This window comes from Cottoperca gobio, chromosome 6 (assembly GCF_900634415.1).
Source record: "Cottoperca gobio chromosome 6, fCotGob3.1, whole genome shotgun sequence".
Lineage (NCBI taxonomy): Eukaryota > Metazoa > Chordata > Actinopteri > Perciformes > Bovichtidae > Cottoperca > Cottoperca gobio.
The window spans coordinates 16950057-16969376 of NC_041360.1; the positions used below are offsets into that span (position 1 = coordinate 16950057).

At 39.9% G+C, this 19320-nt stretch overlaps 1 protein-coding gene across 3 annotated transcripts; it reads left to right on the forward strand.

The window, feature by feature from the left end:
• Positions 1 to 53: 53 nt before the first annotated feature.
• On the forward strand, positions 54 to 15945 carry dapk2b (death-associated protein kinase 2b). Of its 3 annotated transcripts, XM_029433532.1 has the most exons (12): positions 54 to 210; positions 795 to 955; positions 7737 to 7958; positions 8678 to 8816; positions 9906 to 10035; positions 10145 to 10193; positions 10292 to 10318; positions 10396 to 10548; positions 10917 to 10962; positions 13890 to 13979; positions 14076 to 14156; positions 14988 to 15945. In XM_029433532.1, the coding sequence occupies exons 2-12, from the start codon at positions 879 to 881 to the stop codon at positions 15063 to 15065; spliced, it is 1092 nt and encodes a 363-aa protein (XP_029289392.1). In that variant the 5' UTR covers positions 54 to 210; positions 795 to 878; the 3' UTR covers positions 15066 to 15945. The 3 variants fall into 3 exon arrangements, with proteins under 3 accessions (XP_029289392.1, XP_029289390.1, XP_029289391.1); XM_029433530.1 differs by lacking the exon at positions 14988 to 15945 and having other exon boundaries at positions 12056 to 13979; positions 14076 to 14134; XM_029433531.1 differs by lacking the exon at positions 14988 to 15945 and having other exon boundaries at positions 82 to 210; positions 759 to 955; positions 12056 to 13979; positions 14076 to 14134.
• Positions 15946 to 19320: the final 3375 nt, after the last annotated feature.

Sequence of the window (19320 nt, forward strand, 5' to 3'; positions counted from 1 at the left end):
GCCTCTCTCATGCGTGCAGTTTCATAATAGAGCCATCAGGGGGAGGGACTTCTGCAGACACAAAAGCCAGATGGTTCTGCCATAAGTGACAGAAAACAACAGAGGAGCAGTTTTGTGCCTGAACTGCAGCCATGAGGAGAGCAGACCGGCTGTAGGGAACCGATCCAAGTTTATCATCAGCTCTGCTTCTGACAGAAGATACGACATAAGGTCAGTTTGTAGAGACACTTTAAGTGTGACATGAAACTTATCAGATCAGGAAGTGGTATTTTAGTTTGTTGTCTTCACGTTTGTTTGTGTATGTACATAAGTGCTCACTCTTATAGTGTACAATGAACTACTATTCTGTATTTAAACTCTTAATTCCTTGCAGTAAATGTGTTATTCTTAATAGTTACTCAAGTTATAGTTCTTTTTTTTTTGCAAGACGAAAGGTTTCACAACAGGAGCAAATTTCACATACCCTGCCCTAATTACCCAAAATGCTCTTTTCTTCTAATTTGTAATCCTGTTATAATCATAATAACTAACTGTTATACTGCCCAGCTTGGCACAGATGTATAAGTTGTGCTTGTTAAATTTTTAAAGCCAATAATCAGTATTTAGAGAAGCGAAAGACAGATTTTTGTATTTCCTTTCCCTTGCTGGTGTTTAGACTTTCTCAACAGGCAGTGAAAGTATGTACAACTCTGTCATGGAATGCTACACAGCAAGCTGCAGCATGTTATTCCAACATGTTAATATTTTCATCTCTCCAGGCAGAAATCAACAGGAACTCCTTTTTCTCTCTGCAGGGTTGGACTTGTGGAGTAAGAGAAGAAAACGGCTGGATAGACGGGCTCATCAAGTGGTGCACATCTAGGAGATAAACTACATCAATGAAGACACGTGGTATGGCGGTATTCAAGCAACAGAATGTGGATGATTTCTATGAAATTGGAGAAGAACTAGGAAGGTTAGTATTTTTCAAAGCTGTACTGTAGAAAATGATCCTCCTCATGCTGTGTGAGTCAGAGTGTGATTCAGCTCTCCACTGCATGCCTCTGTTTTGACCATAGCAGTGATCCTCATGTGTGTACTTAGGTATGCAAACAGCTGGCTTGTTTAAGCATGAAATGGGGAGTAGGTTGAAGTAGGTTGAAGTTTACTGCGAGATACAGTTTCAAAAGTAAACACTCTAAGAAAACAAGCTATGTCTGGGCACGATATGTTCGAACCAGGAAAGGGAGTCACATTTGAATTACTGCCGATAAAAGGTCGGAGATCAATGTGTTGAAGTTGAATGTTGAGGAGGAGTGTTATACGAGCGAGACATCGAGGAAACTGTGTCCCATGGGGAAATTGATTAAAGGAAGTTTGCAGAGTGCAGTGTTGGTTGAGGAAGCTACAAGTCCACTCTACATGGAAGAGACAGCTTTGGCATGTGTACCACTCGTAACCAGACAGAGAGGGTGTGAAAGGAAAGTGTCTGACCTCTAACCTTTCACTACCAGTCTGAATATACACTATGTCCCGATGTTGGCAGGTCATATAGTGCCACAGGGAAAACCAAGACCTGCTGTTGAAATGGGGTCTCCAGCTACATTTATATCCCTGTAGAAGAAGAGTTTTGTGCTCAGCATTCACACTTTCATTGTGTTTCACATTGAGAACAGATTTCTCATATATCTGCCTCGCAAAATATTTCAATGAAAATATTTAATATTATGGGAATAAACAGGCGATTCGCTTAAATGATAATGTTTGACATTTTTAATTAAGCTACCCTTTAGAAATGGCAACTAACACTTTATTAATGATAATAAATCATGTAATGATGCTTTGTGGATCAGTCACAAGCCATTAATAAGAACAACTTTCTTACTTTGTGGGAAAGATCTGCAGAACATATGGACCTAGATGCATTTATTAACCATTTATTAAGATTTATAAACTTAATATATCATTGTGTTTGTCTTTAGTCTTTATTAATCACAATTTATAATTACAGATTATTTTCCAACATTGTAGGTGCCCTCCTGATTCATGAGAGAGCTGTCATACTGGCCACAACCTTTTCATCTATAAAAGATTACTGAATGATTTCCTAACATTACAACCAATAAACCATTTAATAAAATCAAAAGTCCTTTCTCAAGCGTTGGTAAAGGGTCGATAAAGAGTGTTATTGGAGAGCAATACCGGTAAATGGAGAGGAGAAATGTGTAGGTTAAAGACTGACAATACAATATACAATTGTGGTTGAGCTGGAAACAAGTCGCTTGATAAGGAAACTGCGCTGTGAGCTGAGCTCTGTACACGTTCAGCACTACTGTTGTGGGGAACAGACAGCTAATGTGGTTAAAAGCCACATATGCCTGTAACTGAAACTCACACACAAGTCACAGAACGTGTCTGAGAATTTCTATCACCAATTCAGCAGCTGGATTTCTTTGCCTGCCGTTCTTCTGTCTTGTTGTGACATCTTTGTCGTGAGTTTTGGATGATGCAGCTCACCCCGCCCACAGTACGTCAGAGCCTCATGGGCTCAGACCTCACGCCTACACTCCACAATTGATCTGTTACTCAATCGTCCTCTTGAGAGGGTGGGGAAATTTGATGAGGGGGGCCAAAAACTGATCTGTGTGGAAGATTTAAGATGTTCTGTACCCTATGGAACTGTTAAGCCATTCGCTACAGGAAAGTCAATTCATCACCCTGCACCCCTATTGACAGATTTTAATGTCACAGAGGCCCACGCAGTTGTACTCAATGTTTCTTTCCATTACTGACGTGAGTTTTGGTAAACCAATCTGTAAAACAACCTTAGACTTGAGATGTGAGGCATTTCCTGACTTGTCTTACCATCTGAGTAATGACACTAATGATGACATACAATAGGAAGTGTCACAGCGTGAGCCCACAGCTGCCACCGGCCCTCCCACGCTACTGCTGAGACTGTGGTGAGCTGTTACGCAAGTGGCCGTCGAGGCAACTGGTGGACTATGTGGACTCTACCTGTCAACAACAGGTTCATTGTTGTCCATGTTTGGTCATAACAAAACCGTGAACTGTTATACCTTCACTACCACCTTTTCTAGATGCTGACACTGTGGCGGCCTTTAAAGAAAAAACATCATCTTTGTTAGTCATCATCAAGCAATTGCAAAAATTCACAGGATGCGCCATTGGATAGGAAGTGCCATTGTCTTTGCATGCCTGAACAGAAATAAAAGGCTTGTAAACTTCCTCCTCGTTTTAGAACCTGTGAAGTGCACTTCATCATAATAGAGTTTCTGTTCTGTGTTTTTAGTCCCGCTAGTGACATTGCTCTAGCAATGTCGGTCTGTCAGTCGCTCCACTACTTTGGTCCAGACTGAAAAATGTTGACACTATTCCCTAGAGTTAACTGACTTAAAACTAACAATATTCCTGTGAAAAGTTTTTGAACATGCTCAAAAACCTTTCACGGCCTCATCGTTCAACAACGTACACCAGCATATTGCCAATATTTCGTATACGCCGGCATACGTTTCCGCCATACGGCGAAGGAATACGCTAGGAATGCGTTATGCATCTGTTGGGCATTCGTCGAATACGTTGGCCATTCGCTCTGATACGTTTTGTATAAGTATGTGATACGCTATCAATAGGCTCTGTATACGTTCATATACGTTGTATATGCTAATCTTCATATGCGCCAGCAAACTGAACTTTGCGTTGAGTGCTAACTAGCAAATGGCATCATGCTAACATGCTAAACTAAGATGGTGAGCATAGAAAACAATTATAGACCTAACTGCGAAACATCAACATGTTTTGTCATTGTGAGCATGTTAGCATTCTAGAGTTAGCATTCAGCTGAAAGCACCACTGTCCCTGAGTACAGCCTCACAGAGCTGCTGACTGTACTTTCTTGTTATTGGATTACTCAAATGTCTAGTTCCAAGCAAATCTAGGAACACTGAAAAGGTCACATCACACCACACTTGTTATGCAGAATGTTTCACAATCTGGCAGTGGGATCTGTGGTATTTGTAATTTCTAGAAATAGTAGCCAAATTCGTGCAAAAGGAAATGAATAAGAGAAATGTTTTCAGTTTGCAGAAGTTCGTTTTTAGAAGCTTGAGAGGATGCAGGGAGGGCAGCGATGCACACTTGAGGCCACAGACTAGATGTGTTGAAGTTAAAAGAGCTGACAGTCGCGGGGCAGACAGGTGCTGCTGATGAAATCATCAAGTTTTTTCAAGTATCATCAAGTACTAGAGTTTCTCCAAAGGGATTTACTGTCCATGATGGATCTATAGTGCGAACGGTAGGCATGCATGCAAGGAGCGAGACAAGAATGCGTGTAGTCAGCTCTGAGGAACAAACATTCCTGCTGTTGAGTGGGTGAAAAATGTGTTTATTCAGTGCAGCCCTGACGAAGGGAACTTCACCTTGACCTCTTCGACATTCCCAGAATTCCCGTTTTGACAGAGGTCACCTCATTACTGTAAGCAGACACTCATACAGACCCGCTCATACAGCCAGATGCATTGTGGACATGGGACCACTTCAAAACAAGTGGGAATCTAGAGTATCCTGAACACTTTATGTAGATTAAATGTGGAGATATTTCATGATAATAGCAGATAAAGGGTTTTTAACACCAGATAATACAACAGAAACTGTATTTTCTGCAATGATGAGTCATATTTTTGAAGTTTGAGCTGCTTCTCATTCACTTTCGAGATCACAGATGGTGGTTAGGGACAGGGCTTGGTCAGTTATGAATCTGGCCGTCTTTGTCACGCCGCCCCAGAGGTTCAGTTGAGAAATGTGTTTAAATATTGGGCCGGCGCCACTTGTCCAAGCATTCCTCCAACCTTGGCTGTGGATAATGACCTTCAGCTGTTGGAAGTGGAAACTCTGCGGGGAGAAGGTACTTTCAGCCCCACCGGCCGGCTTAGAGCTAAGACAGCCTGGCACGCTTGGCCCGTTGTGGAATACCACACCCAGCATCACCGTTCTCACCGATGTTACTCTGCACCTCGTAAAAACACTTAAGTAAAGCCCTTGCACTGACAGTTGTGTTGTTTACATTCTCGCATTTGGGCTACAACAAACCCCGCGAGTGGTCATTCTCGTAAAATCAAGGACACTGTTGCAGCCCCGGCCATGTGACGGTCCCTCCCCTCAGTGTGCTTGATGTTTGTTTGTGCAAGTGGAATTCCTTGAGCGAGTTACCCTCCTCCTCAGTTCACACATTATCATAGTCATCTCAAACAGGGTCAGCCTATCAGGGATGTCTCAGCGGTGGAAATGTCCTCTGAATAGAACAGATAGAGTGAGCATTTCAGATGCCACGCTGCTCCTCTGCTTTAGCACCCCACCTGCCCTGTTTTTATTTTTCCTTTGTAGCAAGTATGTGACATCATTGTTATGATGCACCCGCAATGTACAATGTACAATGTAGTTTTTGTAGTTGAACAAATGTTGATTTAGACATTTGAGTTGCTGTAATCGATTGCATAATATTGGACGTTCTACTAAACATTTTGTCCCTCTTCAGTGGAGCAGCTCCCAGATGTGATTGTAGAACTGCACAGAAAAGGGTGCGCCTCAACAAGAGCAAACTAGCTCAACAGTCAGACTAATGCGGTTAAGGAAAGTTAGTTTTGTATTTAATCCACATATTTGTTTATAGACGAGCCGAAGCTGTTTCTGTGTGGAATGAGTGCGACATGAGCACAACGTGTATCCATTAGGGCTGTAACAGCATTTTCTTTTTTACATTAGAAGCTGGTTTTCAAATGAAGCTTTGAATGTCTGTCATCATATTTTATGATGTCACCATAACTTTTTTTTTTTTTTTATACATGTGATTACATGTGGTGTATTATAGAAATGAATCCAGCCATCTTTTTTCAATACATTTTGACTTTTGGACTTTACAATGCTCTGAAGTCTTTGGAAAAGTCCACCACTTGCAAAAATACCTGAATTCAACAGAATGAATAGAAAAATAATAAAGAATAATAAATAAATGATAAACAAAGAATTGAATGTTCATTTAGAATTTGAACATCAGGCAAGAAGCTTCTGACTCTTCGCTACAGCCCTAGTATAAATATGTTTTTGTGCAGCCTTCATCCAGCAGCTCCAGCTCCAGGAAGCTTTTTCCTTCTCCCCAGCAGCAGCAGCAGCAGCAGCAGAGATGTAGCAGGTGGAGAATTAGCCTATTCTTAGCCCACTAGACACCATGATGATAGTGGACACAGACTGGACAGCCTCTCACAGCCACCCCGGAATCTCTGTGGAGACAGTTATGTCCAAAACATATGCCTGCCAGTAATTATCTGTGTCCTCTCTCTGTGTGTTATTTCAGTGTCTAAAAACACATATATGTTGCATTCAATACATTTCCAAAGTTTTACAGTAAATTCTTGTGTCTACAGGCTTTATTATGTGTTCTCCAATCACTAGCCACTGCTCTGTATGCATACTTGACTGAAGGTTCCTCTTCTGTCTCATCATCCGCACTCAGACACTCTTTTGCCAGCTCTGCCACCACACACGCCCTCATGTTTTTCTGTGGCCTGTTACTGAGGGATCAGTGACTGAGAGGCTTGTTTTCAGAGTCTGAATGTATAGAGTAGGCAGGTCAGTCCACAGCAGCAGGAGTGGCAGCAGGCTAAGATTACAGCTGGTCTCATAACAAAGCCATGGAGAGTCAACACATATATTTAACTGGGCGACAGTGCTGGAAGATGTTTTGAGACTTCTCATTCAGTCTGTCAGTGGGTCAATTATGAGTGAACTGACTGTGTAGTTATGTCCGGGGAGAGTTACGATAAAGTATAACAAGTTTACTGCAGTCACCACCCCTGACTTTAAGATAAAATGTTGTTAGTATATAGGATGTAAACTCATTAAGGGGCCCATTGTTGATTCAAAATATGACTCTGACAGTTTAAAACATTTACAAGAATGGTGTGATGGTGGTTTCCCGGCAGGAGGGTCGTTAAGTACGGCACAGATAGAGAAACTAGGCATGATTTCCAATGTTATTTTATACTATTTTAATTCTGCTATTTTACAATATTTTAATTCTGCTATTTTATACTATTTTAATGCTATTTAACACTCATTTACATCAACACTGTGTTATTGTACTGTAAATGCTCTTATTCTGTCTAATTTTGTACTAATTATTATGTTTTTGCTGTGAAGCACTTTGAGCTGCAATTCTTGTATGAAGGTGTTATACAAATAAAGATTACTATTATTATTATTATTATTATTATTATTATTATTATTATTATTATTATTATTATTATTATTATTATTATTATTATTAACTAGTTGCCATAATCCCATGTCCACATGCTGTCTCATGCAGTACAAGAGCACAGTGTTAAACAATCATCCACTGAGAGATGGTCTCTAAACCACACCTCTGTTGTGAAATATTCTGGGTCTAATTGTCGAGAATGGCTAGAAATTTGGCAGGAAGGTTGCTGAAGTGGGATCACAGCAACTCTGTCCACAGTGCAGGCCTGTCTGATTGTTCTCTGTCTGGCCGGGAAACAGGAAGTGATGAACTATCCCCTAATATTTCAGCAGGTTTTGACACGGGGCTTCCTCCCTGACGTCTGTCTTCACACAGAGCTATATCCTGTTGTTAATTGTTAAGAATCTTATTAGAAATAGTTCTCTCTCTTAAATTACCATTAAGTAATGTCAGTGTCTTTGTTCTTCTTTTGTGTCTGCAGTGGGCAGTTTGCGATTGTCAAACGTTGCATAGAGAAGAGCACGGGCGTCCAATATGCAGCCAAGTTCATCAAGAAGCGCCAGAGTCGTGCCAGCAGACGTGGCGTTAAAAAAGAGGAGATCGAGAGGGAAGTGGACATCCTGCAGCAGCTCCAGCACAACAACATCGTATCCCTACATGATGTTTACGAGAACCGCACAGATGTGGTGCTCATCCTCGAACTGTGAGTCAACAATGCGTCACTGTATCGCACAGCTAAAAGAATAGAGTTTGTTCACACTTGCCATTTTTAACTAAAACATCCAAACATCTCCACATAATTATTCTTGTCTTTGAGTGTATTTCTGTGTACATAAATTGCTTGTTGAATCTGTGTTTACTGGAAACATTTTGCCAGGATCACGTATCCCAGTAAGAACCGAATGTCTCTCACAGAGTGGCCTGTGTTGAAAAGAGGCCTCAGAGGTTCCCGTTTGGTCCAGTGAGTGCCCGGGAACATGGAGAGCACAATTAGGACTAAAATAAAGCTCAGTCCAACCAAAGCATGGGGGGAACTGACTGACTCATCCTGTTTGATGAATGATGAGATACTGTGTGTCCCTCAGTCTATTAGGGTGTTAATAAAAAGAACATCATGTTTTTTGGCTGCCAGCTAGCCAAAGGCCGCTTTGTACCTTTTCAATATTTTATTATGAAAGTTTTGACAACTACAGTCATTCATAACTACGGCAAATTGTTACCACAAACAAGCATATCTAAGGCATCTTGAACCAGCGCATGCAAATCCTAAGAACTCACTTCAGATCTCAAGAGAGCCCTTGCTCCAGATTATCTGAGCCCACAGGATGAGTCTCTGAGTGTGTGTGTGTGTGCGTGTGTGTGTGTGTGTGTGTGTATATGTGTGTGTGTGCGCGTGCGTGTGTGTGTGTGTTTGTGTCACAGGGTGTCTGGAGGAGAGCTGTTCGATTTCTTGGCTCAGAAGGAGTCTCTCAGTGAAGAGGAGGCCACTCGGTTTATGAAACAGATCCTAGATGGAGTCCAGTACCTCCACTCCAAGAGGATTGTGCATTTTGATCTGAAGGTACAACGTGCTCCATCTGTGCATTGTATGTAAATCTATATTTGTCTTGTGATGAAGATGATATTCTTTACCTCCACTGCTACTGAACTAGCAGGACTTAATGTCAAATATAGCAGGTGTTTAATGCAGCTACGTGCCAGGAGAGTCTCGAATCACACATCCTTCCTGTTCTCTGTGGCTGAAATCCAGACTCTCAGATAACGACACTACAGGGTTATCTGCTCACTTTCAGAGAGGGCTGTCGCCCGCGCTGCTGATAGTCACTGTCCTGTTGTTCAGCAGCTGCAGCTCCACTTCACTCTTAATTATTTTCCTCTGGCAATTAAGGAAAAAGAACATTCAGTGAAGGGCTCGATTCAAACCTGCCTGAGGCTGTGACCTTTAGTTCACAATGACAGATCTGTGCACTCTTTTATGCTTAGCATTTTCTGTGAAATCAGCTTAATAGTCAATTTTAGGAAAATGTTCAAACAGTCCTGTCAGTGCGGATGTTACAGAGCTTGTGACTTTTATATTGATTTTGAGAAATCCAGAGCAATCCAGTTGCAAGTTGTGTCTTGTTTCTTTAATTCAGACAAAAAGTGGCACATTGCTGTTTCACAGGGACTCATGTGCCTGGCTATTTCTCCTGTAACTTCCCGACTAATGAATAGTCCTGCACATAACACCCAAAAATGCAATTTTTTTTACACTATTGCTTTTAAAGAATTGAATAAACATCATGTCACATCAACATAACATGTTAATTAGTGAGCTTAGCTTAGCCTTAGAGGTGCTAAAGATGTTCTTACTTTTGGACAGTCAAGCCAGCTGCAAGACAAAGTTTCCTATTTAGTGTACAAACTAGAGAGAGGTATCATTCTCCACTTTGCAAACTCTCTGCAAGAAAGTGATTAAGCACATTTCCCAAGATGTTGTTTAATATTTGTATATTTCACACTAACAAGTAAGACTTTAACCATTGCAATGTTTTTTCTTTAATGCTTACACAAAAGGCGACTTTAACCAGGTAACTTGTTTCACTCTGTGTTGTTTATTGAATCGCCACATCTTGGTCTTAGTAGTATTGTTGTTCTTTTTGCACTTCAGCCTGAAAACATAATGCTGCTGGACAGGAATGTTTCTCTACCCCGCATCAAAATCATAGACTTTGGACTGGCACACAAAATAGAAGCTGGGGCAGATTTCAAAAACATTTTTGGAACCCCTGAATTTGTTGGTAAGTGTTTTTATATGAGATCTGTTTGCAACAAAGGATATTTTAAGAGGAGGCTTGGTGTTTGGCTGCCGCTGTTTGTGATGCAGGAGTGTGCGCTGTCTATTTTCAGCTCCGGAGATTGTCAACTATGAGCCACTGGGATTGGAGGCAGACATGTGGTAGGAGCTTTTAATTACCTCGGACTGCTGCAGTGCATACAAAACGCTGTAGTGCATAACTTTGCATTAAACCTGCGCTGTTTTCTGTTTTTTTACAGGAGCATTGGAGTTATCACATATATACTGTAAGTTGGAATGATTTGTGATTATAAATAGGACATCTCAATGGACGGTCTAAGTGAGTGTATGGATGTTGTTTCAGTTTGAGCGGCGCATCACCTTTCCTCGGAGACACGAAGCAGGAAACGCTGGGAAACATCTCTGCCATGGACTACGAGTTTGACGAAGAGCTTTTCAGCAATACAAGCGAGCTGGCCAAGTGCTTCATCAGTCAGCTCCTGGAGAAGGACACGAGGTAAAAGAACTGACAAACAGCTGAAGGCCAAAGGTCAAATCTGACAATTCCAATACAAAGCCCAGTTTTAGAGGTTTCACTGCAATAAATCCTAAGCGCACGTAATGTGCAAACCTGATCCAAACGAATGAAAGGCCACAGAAATCTAGAGCAAGGATTTAGGAACATTTGTTTTGGTACACAATGTAATACACTAAATAAAATAAGCTAAATAAACATTATTTATACGGCAAACTAATCACAATTCAAATGACTTTATGTCCAGTGTGATCTAGTTCTTCTTGCTTAACATGTGTTTTCATTTAAGTGCACCTCCCAGGAAACTGCATCCTGTGAAAGTTGAACATTTCTTTCTCTCATCATTTTAGAAAACGGATGACCATACAAGACGCCCTCAACCATCACTGGATTAAGGTAGGAGCTTGATTTGTTATAGCATGTTTTTGTTCTCTCAATAGCTGCTCTCTGCCCCACATCCTGCTACATGTGAAAACAACATTTAACAGTTGGTGTCAAAGGTAACATACGGGTAACAGGTTTGTTTGTTAACCGAGAGGACAATCCATCTTGTAAATGTGCCAAAAAGAGACTTCATGCTTAAAACGTTAACACCCACTGACTTTATATGTGATCTGTCTTGTTGAAAACATACTTTATCACAGTTACTGTATATTGTTTCTATCACTGCACCACACCCACTCTCTGAGGATGTTTTTTAGTACTCAAATCTATCCATAGTCTAGAATGTATTAGTAATAACATGTACTTACAGTGCCATAAGTACACATTTCAGAAAAATATATATTATTTTATTATTGGATTATAATTATTAATGCATTAATGTGTTTTATTTAAAGTTTTATCTTAATCTATAATAGTACATCTTACTTTTCTTTGTTGATTATATTTTGTTTTATTTATCTGAATCTGCAAAGTAACTAAAGTCATCAAATATATCTGAAATATAGTGGAGTAAAAGTATAAAGTAGCAGAAAATGGAAATACTCAAGTAAAGTACAAGTATCTCAAAATTGTACTTAACTACAGTACTTGAGTAAAGTACTTTCCTACCACTGCCCTTCACATCTCCACACACTTCGCTCTCAGCTGTCTTTTGCGGTCTGATATTTTGTCCAGAAATGTAAGTTCTCGAACTGAAGCGAGATATTACTAATTGTGGTTTTTAACGGCATGGACATTTAACAACCTGTAATGTTGAAGACGTCTACTCCAACATTAGCTGCTGAGATGCATGTGAATGGTGTTTTGCTGTGGCGTCTTCATCCTGTTTGGATACAAGCATGAAGCCAGGAAACATAACACCCTGAACAGAAATGTCTGTTGTGTTTTTTTGTGGCACTCTTACCTGCCATGGCTTTCGCTGTAGGGTCACACACTAATCCTGCAGTGCCATGTCTGCTGGGACATTCACCGCTGTGTGTTTTTTAAGATGCAACAATGAGACAGCCTCTCACTCAGTCTCCCCCCTTCACCCTTCTGTCTGAAGTCCTTTGACTACATGGAAGAGGATAGCACAGGCCCGGAGGATGAGAAGAAAGTGGAGCAGCTAAAGACGACGCGTCTAAAGGAGTACACCATTCAGTCCCATTTCAGCATGCCCCAGAACAACACGTATGCCAACTTTGAGCGTTTTGCCCATGTGGTGGAAGACGTCAGTCTGATGGAGACGGGGCTGTCCGAGGTGGCAGGAGCCCGCCACACTCTGCAGGGTGATGTAGAAGCACTGCTCTCCATCTACAACGACAAGGAGGCTTGGTACAAGGAGGAGAGTGAGACCGCGAGGAAGCAGCTGTCCCAGGTCCGCTACGAGTTCCGTAAAGTGGAGGCCACGAGGAGGCTGCTGCAGGAGGACATGAAGTCTATAGATGCCAGTCTGGAGAGCATCAGTGGCAAGTACAGCCAGAGGCAGCATCAGCTGGACGGTCTGAGGCAGGAGCTGAACTCTGAGCTGCAGTGGATGCAGGAGGTGATGAGCTCTCTGCATCCGGAAGGAGCCAGCGGCAGCATCCACAGCAGCAGTCTGAATACGAATGTGAAGCAGGCGCTGAAGGAGCTGCTGCATCAGTCCTGCAGGAGGGAGCTGTGCCCCGAGGCCAAACAGCCCCTCACAGAGTCTGGCTAACAAACCCAAATGAAAACTTCCTTTTATTGACCTTAAAGATCTTTTGAAAATAAGGCTGTTCGGATTCAACACACTTTTTTAGCAGCACAAACCTCTGAATGTATATCTGTGTAATTTACATTTTCTTTATTTAAAATTGTTATTTTCTTGTGGGAACTTAAAGTAACAGTAAGAGTAGGAGCATACATTTAAGAATTTAAGGAAATATGCATACCAGCAGCTCTAAAGCTCACAGTAACATCTTGTTTGTCTAAGACGCACAAAAACAAAGTGTGAAGATGGCAGATTGTGATAACAACACTTCAGGTTCCGGTGCAAAAACGGCAGTGACTGACAACAACACCGCCTTCTGTCTTTAGTTTAATAATAAACTGACATGTATGAGGGTGTCATCAACGTTCGGCAAGGAAGCCAATAAGCATATTTACCAAAATGTCAAACTCTTCCTTTTGAAGTAGCATAATTATGGCACAATATATAATTCTAAAATGTAAGTGATATTAACAGACCATTATGCTCTTGTTTGATTTATTGGTAGCTTTTTATTTTGACATTTAATGATAATGAAGATGAATATCAGTTTTGACACAGGATTAAACAGCAACTCTTTTCAATTGAATGTATCAGAAGTTTTTTTATTGATTTATTTTTTTATTCTATTCTATTTTTAAGCCTGTATATTGATTTGTATATTTTTTTTTCCCCCACAAAAACTATCCATTTGTAAAGGTACAGGTGTAGTTATGTGTTTCTTTTTCATACATCCAACGTGCACTTTTACGAAATGTTGATTGTTGAAGTTTATTTATACATGTATATTTAAAAAAACTTTTTTTCTTTCTTTCTTTGAGATGTTTCATGAGCCAACAGGAAAAACAACGTCGATGATAAAACAACATGTGTTTCACAATGTCTCACCTCCTTATCAGTGTCAACCATTGGGTGTCAACAGATACATGCTTTTGGCACGCTGACACTTTTCACTGTTGTCTACACTGAAATAAATTCTCATCAATTATTAAGTATTACAAATTCTTGTGATTTGTGATCTGAAATTTCACTATATTTCCTGTTGTACCTCATATATCAGTGTCAACATTAGACTAGTACCTAAGCATACTGTTTTTGACTTGCTTGAACATTTGAACACATGAAAGATACTTCCTCTGTTATTGTATTCCTCATTTTGTCTCCTCAGCCTCTGAATCCCAGACAGGCCATGGTGAAGCGGTTGTCAGTGGTCAACTTGGAGAACTTTAAGAGACAGTACGCCAGACGCAGGTGGAAGGTAAAGTACACAGTTAGATGATTTCCTTACAGCAGTCAAAAATGTCGCTCTCTATTGTTTCAGGAATCTTTGTCTTTTCTTTAATCTGCTCAACAGCTGTCATTCAGAATTGTTGCTCTGTGCAACCACTTAACACGGATCATGAAGAAGGGCAACAAACTGCCTCAGCAGGACGGGGTGAGGATTCACTGTTTTTAAAGCTAACAATAATGCCTTAGTCTGGACATTTTGGCAATTTTGTTTATGTGCATTCTTGCCGAGAGTTAGATGAAAAGATTGATACCACTCTCATGTCTCATGGTATATGTGAAGCTATAGCCAGTAGCACGTTAGCTTAGCTTAGCATAAAGACTGGAAACAGGGTGAAACAGCTAGCCTTGCTCTGACTATAGGTAACAAAATGTCCCTAATCCGCACCTTTGAAGCTCACTATTTAACAAGTTATGTCTGCCTTGTTTAATCCGTACAAAAACTGAGGTGTAAAAAAACGTCAAGTTTTGTAAAAATGCACATTTTTAGTTTTTATACTTTTTACACTTCAGTTTTTGTATGGATTAAACAAACGAGAAATTAGGTCTCAATTTGTGATCTTTTGAGCTGTAAGTAGATGTAAGTAGCCAGGCTATCTGTTTCCCCGTTTCCTTTTGTGCTAAGCTAAGCTAACTGGCTGCTGGCGGTAGTTTATTTACTGTACTTTACAAGCATAAGAATGGTATCAATCGTGTCAACTGACTCTCAGCAAGAAAGCAAACCAGTATTCCCTTTAATGTCCAATGATTAATTTAAGAGTAGCTGTGATAGTTGCAACAGATGTTGTGTTCTGCAGAATGTATTTGCTGTAATAATGTTGGTATTTGCTGGTATTTTGCAGCTTGTAATTCATGGACCCTGTTTTAAAAAGAACATAAAATGATCCTTACATTTCGTTGGCTCCTAGAACAATTCTTTCTGTCACCCACAAACTATTTCACAGCTGTTTCTCAACTCAAATGCTTTTGATTGTATCAGAGGGATTGTGAAAGTGACCAAGAAGAAGACGTCCTGAAGAGGAGGCCGAGGAGCAGAAAAAGAAGCAGCACTTCCTGAGAGCAACAAGTGGGCCGGTCGACGCTGTTCTAGTTCTCGATAATCTGCAGCTTTTTGACGCATGCTTTGCAGCCGTTACCTGTCATAAGAAGTCATCTTACATTGTTTGTTTGGGTTTTACCGATAAAGGAAACTTTGCTAGTCTTGATGACTTGCAAACTTGTGTTAGATAGCAATCTGCCATTTCTAAATTCAAGCTACCGTTTTCGGGCATTGTTGACAGGAACTAAAAGACCAATGTTAGCATGTCCACAGGAATGTAGGCAGCTTCCTCTTATAACTGCAGTCTTAAAAGTCCCTCAGCTGTTGTTTAGTATTGACAGATTTAGATTATTTTCTTTTTATTGTGCGTGCTGCATGTGTGGATTAACAAGAGGTGTATCGTCCAAAGCACTGACAGATAATTCAGATGGTAGCAGATCTTCATAACCAAATGTTTACGTGTTGTTCTGCTTAACATTAAGCAATATCTGTGTAAACACACTGTTTACCATTATCCTCTTCATTTGCCACATCGGAATAATTTGCCTGTACAGTGTTATCTGTTTACTGTATTTAATATAGGATTTTTTGAATTACTGTGAATTACTCATGTCTAATGGTGCAATAATTGCATTTCATTGCATGCATACATAAAGACAGTAGATACTTTATAAACATAAAATAAATTTAAGTTGGATTTTTTTGAAGCAATTGTTAGGTTCTGATGTATTTATGGTGTAAATATAAATAAACATCAGCCAAACGTCTTAATTTCACTGTTACAGGTAATCATGCTCGTTAAAAGGCGCATACACTGTTTTTAACACACATGCATCTTGTTATGTTCACTTGTGTGTATTGTGAATTGAAAATGTGTTTAATAAATTAATGAACATGATTGGTTTTTATTGTGAGTTTCTATAAAGTAAAAAAAAACAAGGACTCCATCACAATGTAAAACTTAGAACATCCCATGATTCTTGGATATAACTCAGATAGAAGCCATTAAACCTTTTTTCTTTTATGCCGATCACATTATAAAATGGTCTCTTTAACTGCAATCTCAATGCAATGGTGGGAGTGTGACCATGTATTGGTATAGAAGTTTGAAAAGGGACATATTGTAGCACATCCCATAACACAACCATGAATGCGCCGTACAAACCTGCTAACCAATATAAGACCGTAAAAGGTACACGAATAGCACTGGCCCTTGACAATAAACCCATTAATTCTCTGAACATTAATGAGCACTAATGGTGATAATGTACTCCTATTGATTTTTCCTTTGGCCACTGGTCCATTATTTAGTCTCACAAGACAAATGTTGTTTGGGCCCAAGTTGGGCTGAAAGAGATTGGAGGGATAATTTGACCTGAATTAAATACATTTTTGGCAGCAACACAATGTAGGCCAGTTACAGACTGATGGTAAGAAAGTAATCAACAAGTGGGTCTGTCTGAAATCTGTAAGCCTGTTTGTGCTTCTGTATCCCATTACAGAATTACATAATGTAATGTTCAGCACAAGCCAGTACTGCATAATAAAGTATGAGGCATTTAGTATTGCACTTCCATAAAGGTGGGTGAACTACGGGATCTTACATTTCATATAATGCAACCAGTAACATCCATTAATTTGACCCTCTCTGCCTGATAAACACCCACACACGTCTGTCACACTTCTTCACCCCAGTTTGTAAGAACCTGTTAAAAATGTGTAGTCTCCAAGCCCAAGCAGACACAAACCTGTCAACTTCATCAGGTTAATGTTTCACTTTGACTTTTTAACATTAAAGCATGCGAACACTCAAAATGCAAGTATGAACCGTGACTGTACCGATCTCACCATGTTCAAATCTCAAATCAAAACCCACCTCTTCAGATCTGCTTTTAATGTGTAATTACTTCTATGTATTTTAAATGTTGATGTCCTGTTTTTCTTAATGTAATTTATAATGTTATATGTATCTGTAAAGCACGGGTGTCAAACTCATTTTAGTTCAGGGGCCACATGCAGCACAATTTGATCTCAAGTGGGCCGGACCAGTAACATCACAGCACAATAACCTATAAATAACTGACGACTGCACATGTTTCCCTTCGTTTTAGTGCAAAAAAAGTACATTCTGAAAATGTTCAAATTTTATCTTTTTACAAAACATTATTATTAATAATTATTAATTAATTAATATTATTATTATTAAAGGTGCAATTTCAACAATAGTATGCCTCAGTTTATCATTTACACATGTGCATTACAACTTACAGATCACAGTGTATCTACAAAGGCACAACACATTTTGTCACAGGTAACTGGAACAATATAGTATTTTACTTTATGATCAAAACAACTAATTTTTACACTTTGCAAAGTCCTCCCGCGGGCCGGATTGGACCCTCTGGCTGGCCGGTTTTGGCCCCCGGGCTGCATGTTTGACACCCCTGCTGTAAAGCGTCTTTGAGTACCTTTGAAAAGCGCTCTATAAATAATATGTATTATTATTATTATTATTAAATGCACACAGACAGCAGGAAACACACATTATCCAGTACTACTACAAGTCTGTTGAACTAGCATTCCATTCTTAATTACATTTGGCGTGTACTTGCATCTTCCTTATATAAATATTATTCTTACAGTATGGGGAACATTTTAAAGGCCTTTGAATGTATATGTTTTGTTTACTTCAGTATTACTAAAGTAAAAAAGTGTTTTTACAGCCGTCAACAGTCACACTGTTGACTTTATACATCTCAAGTCCTTATTAGAGCATACACTGACTCTAATATTCTACTGTATAGTCATATGTTTCTGTTCAATAACAATCAGCGAGTTACTGGCATAAGATGAGATGAGAGAAAACATTTAAAGCGCGCTCAGGTCACTCGTCTGTATGGAGTGACTGTAAATATTTCAGCCATGTCTCACTGAAATACGACCTGAGTCCTTTGTAGCTTTGTCATTGATAGAGAGTGAAATGACATGGCTTCCAGTCATCCGTTACAGTTAGGCCAGAAGCGTCTCATGTAACAGAGTCACAGCTGGTATGTGAGGATCAATTCTGTGGTCGACCAGCGACAGGGATCTGGGATCATAGGATTCCAGCAGAGCTACGGCTGAGATGATGTGATGGATGGGTCGCTCACACGGACAAATAAGGAGTGCTGTCCCAAATCATATGCTGCATATGTGTAACACAAAACCATGTCCTTCATCAAGGGAGATACAGATGTTTTGAGGCGGTTCCTGAGTGATGCGTCAGGAGGACAGACTGTAATATGTGATGTGGTTTGCCATAATCCATCCTCTCCTCAGAAATACCTGCAGGTAAATCTGAAGTGTTAGGCGCCATGGTGACTCTTGTAATCATGTCATGGTGTTTTGACACTAATAGGTACACTGATGCAGGCACACTCATAATCCAAATGTTGACTTTTTACAAAACATTATCGCTGTTATGACAGAATTGGCTCTGAAAGTGAATATGTATAATCCACCCTGTTGAGACTTTGAGATCATTGACTAGTGACACGTAATCTTATTGTTTTTTTGTTTAAGATTTAAACTTTGGTCAGAGAAGTAGCTTAGTATTTTGTTTGTCTTTCACAATGGTGCCATCTAGTGGGCATAACAAAGACATCTGGAGTAACATCAACATCATGCAGACAAAAGAAACAGACACAAATGAAACTCATGTGAGCACATCAATTGATATATTGTAAACATTCAACATGCATTTAGAGTATGTATATAGGACTTTGTTTTTTACATATGTGAAAAAGAAAATATTATAGTATGAATCTTTCCTTAGAACATATTAGTATATATCAACTCTGCAGCTATAAGTGCAAAAAGGCGAAGGGAAGCTTTCCAATGCTACATTTTGTTCTGAATGGACTTGTTATATATTTGTAATCAACTATGTCACCTGATTCAAGGTGTATCTTATTACCTGCGTGCATCTGATGCTGTGTGCTCGGTGAACAGAGCCGTCAGAAGATCTGGCTGTGGAGGCTGTGTAACTCTAGAAACAGACCTGAGGGCATTAATCACGACTGCCAGCCTCTCACTTTATCTGTGTGATCATTAGGCCATACTTTAGCATTAGGATCACTCTCTGGAAATGAGCTCCAGGAGGCTGCTTCCATTATTCATACCTACACGAGCTCTGTCTGCGCCCTATTCTTGGAAATGAGACTTAATGAAGGGTGGCCATATTTAGACTCTGTGCTCTTGATATGTCACTGAGTTGCGTGTTTTTGTTAGTGGT